General features: G+C 33.9%; 1 protein-coding gene across 1 annotated transcript; it reads right to left on the reverse strand.

Moving 5' to 3' along the window:
- Nucleotides 1-701: 701 nt before the first annotated feature.
- LOC142618509 (TMV resistance protein N-like) lies at nt 702-7,059 on the reverse strand. Its single transcript, XM_075791455.1, has 6 exons — nt 6,243-7,059; nt 4,834-5,926; nt 4,430-4,738; nt 3,319-4,344; nt 2,405-3,234; nt 702-2,255 (listed from the first exon to the last, which is right to left on the reverse strand). Exons 1-5 carry the CDS (start codon nt 6,776-6,778, stop codon nt 2,656-2,658), a joined length of 3,543 nt encoding a protein of 1,180 aa, XP_075647570.1. The 5' UTR covers nt 6,779-7,059; the 3' UTR covers nt 702-2,255; nt 2,405-2,655.
- Between the last annotated feature and the right edge of the window lie 4,842 nt (nt 7,060-11,901).

Genomic DNA, 11,901 nt, shown 5'->3' on the forward strand with positions numbered 1-11,901 from the left:
TTTTCTTTGGTTTATTGGTGGAAAAACTTTGGTTTTTTACTGCCTTTTGCTAGACATGACTCATCACTTGGTTTTCTATAAGAAACAAATTATCCACTTTCCATAAATTGTTATGGTGGGGGTACAAGGGGATATTCTGGTGCATACATACTCTCCTCAAACAAATTGGAATAGGGTTATTGAATGAGGGGTGGAATGTTTAAATGGTAAAAGCCTGAAAGCTTCCATATGTAAGTTAGCATGGGGGTATGTTTACCATTTATGGGGCCAGAGAAAAGCAAAATTCATGGAGGGAATATTTAAAGTGAGGAGCAATTGTTGAAGAAAGAAGTTGGTGTAAGGATGGAAGCTAGAGGGAATTTCAAATACTCTAGAATGAAGAGGTATCTGTGTAATAGCTGGAATATTCCATTATTGGTTTTCCAAGTGAGACCAGGGAGTCCTATGTAGTAGTGCTGCTGTGTGACTGCATGTGATGTCCTTGTAAGAGTCAAGATGGCATTAGGAAAAGTTAGAAAGTGTTTCTTTAGTTTGACAAAAAAAATTTTCTACTTCAAATTTGTCTGTATCATGTCTAGTTGTTTTGTTGTTACTACAGTGATGCTGTGTGTGGCTCTGAACTGAGTGTTCTGTTAACTATATATTTCCATTTATCCAAAAAAATAAATATTTAAAAAAACCCCAGTCCAAGATTTTGTAGGTATGCAACTTTGGAAAATTTGATTCACAAGAAATTTAAATAAAGGAAAATACCTAATCAATAACTTACATGAGGTTTCCCATGGGAATGTTACAAGTCTTACATTTAATCAAATCACAAAGAAAAGAGGAAATAAATGTGCTACTTTTATAAATCTATGACAGAAGACTATGGGGTGGATGACATACCATGAACTTAGATATGAAGAGCTCAAAAGTAATGAAGGCAGTAGTGCAAGCAGAGGAGAGGTTATTCTACAACTTGTTTTCCCTTGTCGTTAAGCATGGAATCAATGGAAGTTCTGAGCTTATGGGTTGAACTTCCTCATGACAGCTTCAAATTCTACTGGGTATTGCTTTACCATTACAATTTTGCTTATTTGTTTCTCTATTATCAACCATCAGTTGACAAATATGACCCAAATTATCAGATAAAGAACCCATGAAGTGACAAAGCCCATACTTTTGCACCGTCAAGCCTGTGCAACTACTATCAATTGAAGCTTCAATGCAATTGTATTGATTCAACCACTCTGGAAGTGACCCCACGCAATACGTAGGACAGCCACATCAATGCACCTAGATGGAACAACATGAGATCCAAACAACAAATAAGACGATGAGAAGTTTCTAATTCCAAATTGTCAAGGGTGGTAACTAGATGCTCATAGACTGAACAAGAAGCACATACAAACAGGGAAAAACAAATAAAGAAAAAGTTTCATATTGACTTTTGAGTACATGAATAATATGATTTTTGACCAGCAAGAACACAACGAATGGTATTCAATAGATGGCAGAGTAGCCATCTATTGCTAATATTCCAAATCCAAAGATATAAATCAATATTATAGATTTACTTTATTAACTCAACAGAGCTAACTTGTCATATAGAGATGCACATTAGGAGTTCTAGACATGATTTCGCCCTTAAATCAAATTGTTAAAATGAAAACAGAAAATAATGAAAATTTGTAAGCTTGTTATATTGGGACCCAGAAAAACAAGTCCGAACTCAGGAATCTAATTCAGCTGTTTCAAGCCTAGTTCAAGGACAAACTCAGCACAAAATACAAAAACCAAAAAGGAGAATTTCCACAGCTTTCCAATCAACCAAACAATGGGTGGTGTGGTGTGAATTCAAAATAAAAAAGAGAAAAGAAGGGCCCTTTAAGTTTTAAAACAGTTGTCAGACTTCTAAATGATAAAATAGTTGCATCAGTTCTATTGTACATGACAAGAAAGCTTTGCAAATAATTTGATCTACTTTGCTACAATTTAACTTCACTTGGAAACAGAGGCCCAAATTTTCTTCATTACATTTGATTTTACAACACTAGAGTACCATGCATCTATTGCATTCTCCTATGGAAAGTTGTAGTAAATACTATAAAAAAGCAATAACAGAGAGTTCTGAATATACCATCCAACACAATTGAACAAAAATGACTACCATACAATTAGTTCCACATGCTTTTTCGTTAGCCAGCAACATGATAGTTTCTCCTTTTCAACAAAGTCCAAATAAATACTTCTTCGTATCCAGTATGAGGTAGCTGGCAGAAATGAGAAAACAAATTACCAAACTAAAATGAACCTTGTCATAGAATAAAAAGAAAAGAAATTCAACAAATTTTAAAAAAGAAGAAAAGAAATATACTGCTACCAACAAGCTCCGTAAGAGGGAGAAAAGATATTGACTTACAAAAAGTCAAAGACAAGAAAGTTGATCAGCCAATGTCATCAAAGCTACCAATTTCAGTGGGATTTCTCTTCCTCACAATCAGAGTCACCTTGTTCTTGTGTGCTTGAATTCCTAAGCCAATTTCCCAAATGTGGAATTAATCTTTCAATTAGATTCTGGAATCTTTTCCTCTTTGGGTGTGGTTCGTCTACATCATTAAAGGTAGCTTCTCCACTAGGTCTAGCCCCTTCCCCATCAGAGTCATCACGGCTTCACTTAATTTTGGTATCTTTTTCTGAATCCTTAAAACCATCCTCATCATAAGGAGTGATGATACGGTTGCTAGGCCCAGCCTTAGTTTGGTTTAGGTCTTCAATGTCTCGCTCGAATACTAGATGGGCCCCGCATTTCGTAACCTCCAATCCTGGACCAAAGGGTTCAAATTTAACTTCAATCTGGCTGAATCCATTAGCGTCGACTTGATTCAATAATTCTTTCCAGTCCTCTCCAAAGTATGTAGAGGGAAAATAATGCAGCCAAAGTTGATACGATTCAATCTTACCAAATTTCTCGGATAAAATAACGAACATGCTTCCTATAGTTCCACCAATGGAACATTGAATCTCATGCGTACCTATCCAATCTCCATAATCTTGAATATGAAGTTGGTGAAGTGGATGATGCTTGCGGAATACAAAAATAGCGCACACAGTGATTCCCATCAATTTGTTACCTAATAAATCTGAAGGCACTTGCAAATTCACTGAACCCCCCACATTTTTGTGGCTAAACCATTTCGGAATTTCACTCCCAGGAATCACGACATAGTAATCAGAACCTTCTTGATGACCCTGAAACATACAATTCATGATGCTTAGAACTTTACATGAGAGAAAGAGAGAGAGAGAGAGAGAGAGAGAGAGAACAAGAGAGACCTGGTGATTAATGATATGCCGTCTTAACATTGTTGAAACTAGGTCACCGTAGCCTTGATTCTTGATCAATTTGTCACAATTAAGAAGACAAAAGTTTGGCCGAAAATCGTATTCTGGTCTTAACGATAATGTTTCCAGTGAGGTACACTGTGTTGCAACAATAAAGCCAATATTTAATGGAAGCTTGGGCAACATTCGAAGATGAGTGCAGCCACCCATAAGAAGAGCTCTCAGATTAGATAGTTGAATGATACTTTCAGGAAGGCAAACAAAATCATTTCCACTTAGATCTAAACTTTTTAAAGATGTCAAGCACCCAAGAACATTAGGAATTGTCTGAACATTGCAATAACTTAGATCAAGTTTGGTCAAAGTGCATAAGCCTATTAAAGAACGCTCTAGAATGCCCATTGGATCTGGACTTCTTCTAGGTTGCATTAAAGAGAACCTCGTGAGCTTATTAGATGATAGCCCCACGCATTTGGAGAGAGATAGTACTTTGAGATTTTTTAAGTGAATAATGGAAGAAGGTAGGCCCGTTATAGCAGTCCCACTCAAGTCTAACTCCTCCAAACTTTTGATTTTCCCAAAATTTTCAGGCAATTCATCAAGTTTTGAGCAGCCTGATAAATTGAGAGTTTTTAGAGACATCAAACTATAAATTGCAATAGGGAGACTTGAAAGGCTTTTGCAATCTTTTATAGCAATCTCACTCAAACAAAGTTTTGACAAATGTGACATATTTTCCACAATATCTGGAAACTTCTTTAGTTTTGAACAACCACTAAGATTGAAAAATTCAAGAGCTTCTAAGTTAATCTTGTGAGGAAGGCTTTCGAGATGTTTACAACCATTCAAATCCAATCGAATAAGCCTTTTGAGATCTCCAAGAGATGCATGTATCTTATAGAGTCTTGAACAACGTTGGAGGATCAATTGCTTAAGATTTGAGACTCCACTAAGGTCCGGGATCTCAATCAAGTTTTGAGAATCACTGAGGTCAATGAGTTTTAACTCATTTAAAATCTGTTATAAACCAAGAAATAATTAGACAAACTCATGCCTTAATGTAAATGAAGGAAAAACACATTTGCATAAGTGAAAATCTTACCATAATTCCTTTCCATAGTTGTTTGATGTCACTGTCATGCATTCTTAGTTCAACAAGTTTGTTTAGTTGGACATTGGTTGGCATGGATTTTAAAGGATATCCGCGCCAATCTAATATGCGTAACTCGTTAGAAAGATAACTGAGACCTTGTGGAAGTTGGATAGGACCTCCAATGCGGTCTTGTGGAGGATGCACATAACCAATTTTAAGAAATCTCAAAATTTTCATCTTCGAGAAGGCTTCAGCGCTCAAGCATTCCTTTGCTTCAATAGGCATGTTTAGCATTATGCCTTTAACTACCTCTGTTCCCTAGTAACCAAAAACAATGAAATTAGAAAAATTTTAGAAGAATTTGAAAGAACATATATACTTTTCTAAATTCAAGTTTAAACTTGTCAACTTACAGCATTACTTGTCAATACATGCAGGACATCCTTATAACTCCATAACCTACTACGTTTACTAGGCTCTTCGGGGGATTCACGACGAACAATGTCTTGACCCATTTCTTTAAGCAAATCATGCATCCCAAGAGCTCCATTTGAGGCAATGGTTATTAGAGATTTATCCTGGAGAACATCAATATCGTAGGTATAGTGACCTAAACTTTCTAGAGTATCTCTTATGCAATAGTTGTCCATTCCTTTAAAGAGACATGCAATATCTAAAAACAATTCTCTTTGTGTATCGTCAAGCCCAACAACACTCATTTCAAGTACATCCATAATGGCTCTATTAGGTTTTGCTTCTAATTTATCTCGAGCACTTCTCCATGCATCAAGTGTTTTACCAAACAATGAAGAACCCAAAACTCTAAGAGCTAAAGGAAGGCCGTTAGCGTAACTCACAAAATTTATAGACAAATCCACATAATTTTTTTCAGGATGAGGTTTCTTAAAAGCCTTCAAACTAAAAAGCTCCAAAGCTTCATCATCATTCAACCCCTTAGCTATATGTATATCAATTACCCCATCCCAATATCTGTTCAACAAATGACTATCTCTACTTGTTACAATGATTATACTTCCTGGTCCAAACCAATCCTTCCCAGCTAATGCTTTTAGTTGTTCATCATCATTCACATCATCAAGAACAATAAGAACCTTCTTATTGCAGAGTCTCTTCCTTAGAATTTTCTTTCCCTCTTCAACATCCAAAATATTTTTTTTTGTTCCCATCTTAGAAAGAATATTTTTCTGTAAAGAAACTAGACGTCGACTTTTAGACTCTTCTCTAACATCAGCAATAAAGTTGCTAGCTTCAAAGTCATGAAAAATTCTATTATAAATTTCTCGGGCAAGAGTTGTTTTACCGATTCCACCCATTCCACAAATCCCAACTAAGCGGACACAATTCAACCTTTCACCCAACCATAAATCCAACATTTCCTTCACACGGGATTCCATTCCAACGAGGTGCTTAGAAACAAATGGGACTTCACGATCCAACTCACTATTTATTCTTTGAATGATTTTTTTGATAACTTCTGATTCAGAACTGCAAAGAATATAGTAGAACAACAATTTCAATGAGGCAGAGCTAGATACATTAATTTAGAGACAAAATATTCAACAAACATACAATTTAAGCTTCTTTCAGTAAAAAAAAAGGAACTCTATAAGTGTATAGTATGTACGTGGTACAACCAAAGTCCGATTCGAGCTTATAATTTCTTGGATTTGTCATATACAGGGGGCAAAGTAAAAGAAAGATGTCACGTGGCAAAGTAAAGAAAGTAATGATAAGAAAATTCACGAATTAAAATAAAAAAATAAAAACCATAATTCGAAAAGAAAAGAAAAGAAATTCTTACTTATCCTCTAGATGCCATCCGGAGAGATTGGCAACTTCTGTCAAGGCTGCTCTCCAAGTCTTTACATCATCAATCTTATCTTTGAATCGATTTTCATGATTTGCAAAAGCCTCAGCGAAAGACCCTCTCTGATTCTTGACATCACTAGGATGCACATAGTGGAATACAGGAAGGACTGTCAGCTTCTTCTTGTCCATGCACTCGACAATCTTTGCTAGTTCGATCAAACACCAACTCGACGAAGCATATTGTTTGGATAGGATGACAACAGCGATTTTCGATTCATCTATTGCTCTCAGGAGCCCTGAGTCAATCTTTGTTCCTTGCTCGAGCCTCTCATCGTCCCTAAATGTGAATATGCCTTCTTGCTTCAACCTATCATATAGATGGTCTGTGAAATTGTTGCGGGTGTCAGTGCCTCTGAAACTGAGAAACACGTCGTATTCATATTTGCATCCAGGGGTAGAAGAAGGAGGAATAGATGAGGAGGAGGAGGAGGAGGAGGAGGAGGTGTTTTCTATGGCCAGAAAAGTCATCGGAAATATGCTAGAGATATGTATTACAAATATATTAAACTAGTTCTTTGAAGAATTCAACACAAAAGAAAATGTAAATTGAAGAAGAAGAAAGCAAATTTGAGCTGGATTTTAATTTCAAGAAGTGGAAAAGTAAAAAGGAGATGCATATACGGGCTTGAAAAAGTGAGTTCACAGATTTTTAAGAAATTGCAGAGAAGAGTGACCGAAAAGCTCAAAAAATTTCTTTCGAAATAACGCTGGATTCATGAATCAGTTACAATAAAAAGTGTCTTCATAACTAAGAAGGAAATGGGACGGGGTCTTGAGTTGAGTATTGGTAAGTGACAGAATGATTTTTATTTTTATTTTTTTTTGGTAAGTGACAGAATGATTGAGACTTGAGAGGAGCAGGCATTAAATTAAGGGTTTTAAGGAAATTTTTATACTTAATTGAAAAAGCTATGAAACTTTTTGAAGTTTTTTTAATTATTAATAAAAAAATTTCTTAAAAAATTTCTTAATGTATAGCTGAGAGCATACATTAATTGAAACTTTAAATTAAAGTGATCTTTGCGTAGTGGTAGTTGAATTCGTGACTAAGAGTCTTGTATTTTAGCGTAAGAAAATTTTATTTTATTTTATATACTCAATTTTCAAAACACCAAATTATCTTCTTCTTTTTTAATTTTCACAACATTTTATTAAAATATCAAATTTTTTTAACTTTTTAATTTTTTAATCTTTTTTCGCACACAACAACCATCATCCAATCTTTTCTTAAAGAATAAATAACTAAATGAAAAATAAATAATGTCTGCGTAAATTTACACAGTTATTAAAAAAAACTTGTAAATTTACACAATTATACACGGACTAATGTGGGTTATTTTTAGGCAAAATTGTGTAAATTCTATACATTTTTCTATTATATATTAACTGATGGGAGTGCTCTAACCATCCTACCAATGAAACAAGAAATAGACGTGGCAAAAATTTGGGTTGGGTTCATTCCAGGTAAAAAAAAAAAAAGACATTTTAAGTAAGTTAGGAATGGGTCGGGTCAATTAGGTTGCGAAGCAGGTCAAAATGACCCCTATTTTTTCAAATGTTTTTTTTTTTTAAAGAAGATAATGTATTTTTCATTTGGAAAGTAATGCAGTAAATTACTTGATGTAAAATGCATTATTTTAAATTCACCACTCATATAAAAAAATGTGTTCAGCTAAAAAAATTAATATTTGTTCAATAATTTTAAAATTATACAAATTCCAACATTACTAACTAAAACAAAATTGCACAAAATATAATTAAAACAAACACAAAAGTTTCATTTTTATACAATACTAACATCCCAAAACATAAAACAAAATTACAAAAGCCTTATTGAATAACTAATTTGACAAAGAATAAAAATATATAAGAAATTTATAATCTGGAAAACTAATTTTATAATCTAATATCAATTGTGGTTGGCACTCTATTTCAATTTAATTCTTTATTTTTTATACATAGTTTTTTTTTATTATAAATATCATGTCATTGTTAAATAACACATACTTCAGAAAATATTATAATTTATTTTGAAAAACCGCTTGTTTTACATATGAATTGTTAAAAAATAAGACTAAGTGTGAGTTTGGCAAAATAAATTTTGCCAACTTATTTTACTATTCAGCTTATTTTTGCTACTATCTATGAGTTCCACTACACTTTTTTATACTATTCATGGGTCCCACTGTACTATTTCAGTTAACTTTTACCTTTATTTACATTACTTTCAGCAAAAAGTTTTCAGTTTTAACAAAATAAGTAGATCCCAAACGGACCCTAAGCATTCATAATTTATGTTAATTTCATTGATATACTTTGGTTCCATTCTTTTCACACTTATGAATGTTTCTAAAAAATGTCATTAAATTTAAATATATATTTTTAACTCTATTATAATCAGATTATCTTAGCATATACTTTGTTATTTGATATTTATGAAAATTTATTCATTACAGAATGCCTCAACCATTTATTCCTCAATTTATTTGCATGGCAGTTATGTAAAAGTTTTAATTTTTTTCCTTAAAGCCATTGTATCTAAACGATGTTAAATATTTTTTTTTGAATATACGCCATTATCCAAAATATGTTAAAAATTGATATTTTTATATAAAAAAATTAATAATAATAATTAATGTCTATTATATATTGCCAATTAAGTTTGACTTGTGTATTGCAAAGATCACAAGTTACATCAAATAATAATTAAGCCAATAATGTCTTTATTTTATTCTATTTCTTTACCCCAATTATTTATTTAATTATTTTTAAATGGTTCGGGTTTCTATTGTCTCGTTTAACTCACATATATAGTCTAGTTGCTATGGTCGAAAGATGACACCGCAGATTTATGAAATTGCTGGTGTTTTGCGAATGGGCAGTTGGGCACTATAAGACGGAGGGTCTGGCCTGCACAAGTCAACAATTCATTTTTTAATAGACTTGGTGTGCAAGTAGCTCTCCTCCTCTTAAAAACTACTAAAAAACAAAGTATTGTTTGTTAATGGGAACTAGCATATGGAATTCTTCGTATGTGTGCATAGATTACACGTTAGCAAGTGGCACTATCCTCCAGCTGCTATTTCTTGAAAGATTGATCCTATTTCTACTGTTAGAAAGCTGCTTTATGATTTATTACGACACTATTTGTAAAAACCAAAATTATCTTGGAAGAAAAGTATGTCATTGCTTGGAAATTTCTAAAGGTTGGATAGAGCTTATTTTCTTTTTCTGACTTTCTTGTGAACAAGGTTTGATGTAGCACGTGGAGTCATTTCTTTATTGGAAATATTTATGTTTACTTTAGCGGTCCAGTTAAAAACAAGACCTTAATTAAAAATTTAAAAGTAAATTTCCATTCAAAGCAGCGTACGTGTAAATGTTATAGTTGAAGTGGATGTCCACTCCAGTTCTCGCGTGTCACCAAGGAAACATCGTAGCAATGAAGTAAGAAGAAGACTAGGAAGTCCTGCATACAAATTTATAGGCTATACCTTCTTAAAATTCCGCGTGGAGTAATGTTGGCTCATTCTTGAAGTTAGGTAAGAAACTAAGGAGAAAATGAGTTTTTGCCCCCTTTTTTTATATAAAAAAAAAAAAAAATTAGCATTTTGCCACATTTTCTAAACTAATTAGAAAAATGCTCCTATTTTGAAACTCGATTTTTAGATAGTCGAGTTATAACAAACTGAAAAAAAAAAAAAAAAAAAATTCTGGAACTCCAGCTAGCTCCATGAACTCGAGTTCCATGCAAATTTTTTTTTTTTTTTTTTAAAGTTTGATCGCTCCATACCTATAGCTACGTTCAAGGAGCCCTATAGTGGCGTTTTAAAACCCTATAGCGGCGTTTTAAATGGAACTCGAGCTTCGTGAACTTGAGTTCCATGCAATTTTTTTTTTTTTTTTTTTTTTTTTTTTTTTAAGTTTGATCATATAGCTGTGTTCAGGGAGCCCTATAGTGGCGTTTCAAATGGAACTCGAGCTTCATAAACTCGAGTTCCATGCAAATTTTATTTATTTATTTTAAGTTTGATCGCCCCATACTCGATTTTCTACAAACTGAGTTTCAAAACAAGGGATATTTCCCTAATTAGTTTTGGAAAGGGGGCAAAACGCTGGTTTTTTTGCACGAAAAGGGCATATGCCCATTTTGGCCAAGAAACTAACGCATAGTCTTCCAGGTATCTTCCTTCTCCAACAACTACTTAGATTAAACATAATAGAGTATAATATATATATATATTGGTTGTTAAAGGTTAATGAGAACTAGCATCATATGGACGTATTCGCATGTGCATTGGTTAAGAAAAAGAAGAGACTGTTTGTGTTTGTGTGGTCGTGGAAGCAATTGGAAATATAGGAACAAGTTATTAGGAAATTGCAGGTGTATTGCGAATGGGCACTATCACTATGAGACAGAGGGTCCGTCCTTCACAAATTAAGAATTCATGTTTTTTTTTTTTTTTGACTGAAGAATTCATGTTTTTTTTTTTTTTTGACTGAAGAATTCATGTTTTAATAGAGTTGGTGTGCAAGTAGCGGCCATCCCTACATAAAACTCAGAAGCTATGAGACCTACGCGCTAGCCAACTGCGCCACCTCCCTACATAAAACTAAATATTGGTTGTTAATGGGAACTAGCATATGGAATTCTTCGCATGTGCATAGATTATACGTAAGCAAGTGACCCTACCCATCCCGCTACTAATACTTAAAAGATTGATTCTACTGTTAGAAATTATCTTAAGAGGGATTGGAGTAAGGAAGACTGAAAAATATATACAACAACTATACCACAACAACAACAACAACAAAATTTTAGTCTCAAAATTTATACAAAAATATAAAAATTGGAGGCCTTGAATATTAATTAAGATTGCTTCCTGCTGTGTGCCACGTAGGATTCGTTGTCCCCTCTCTCCCTTCTTCTTCGAAACCATTTCAGATCGCCAGCTTGTTGGTTTTCCTCTTTAAAATTGTTGTTTATACCTGACCACTCATAAAGACAATATATGGTAATGGCAATTGAGTAGATGCAATGCCAATATGTGAGTCGGTCTCAATGATCATGGAGGCAGCAGCACTGTCAGTAGATGATATGACAAGAACCTTTTTTTCTTGATAACCAATATGACGAGAACTTTGTGCAAAAGAAAAAAGGTGGTATCATAAATCAGTCACAAAGCATGGAGACAACTTATGGTGTCCGACATTGATAACTTGAAATGCAGCATATACCCAAGCTATGCCTAATAGTTTTTTTTTTAAAAAAAAAAAAAAAAAATCAGAAAAGATATTATTTCAAAACAAACAGTGTTACACAAGGCCCCAAAGGGCACTAAACAGCTTGCGAATGAGCAAGCCTTTGTAACACCAAATACAGAACAGAAGCACAGCAGTACAATCTTCAAGATTACACAAGGCCCCAAGGTACTATGATAATCTAAGCCACAACATGGTAAACACAGAGCATCACAGCACCCTAACGCCAACAGGGTACCGAGACTAATACATGGATACACAGCAGCAAACACAGACAGCCTAACATGGCCTTTTACACAAAAAAGCAGGGTTAATGCCCCCCATTTACA

The sequence above is a fragment of the Castanea sativa genome, chromosome 12 (genome assembly GCF_040712315.1).
Source record: "Castanea sativa cultivar Marrone di Chiusa Pesio chromosome 12, ASM4071231v1".
In the NCBI taxonomy this organism is placed as follows: Eukaryota; Viridiplantae; Streptophyta; class Magnoliopsida; order Fagales; family Fagaceae; genus Castanea; species Castanea sativa.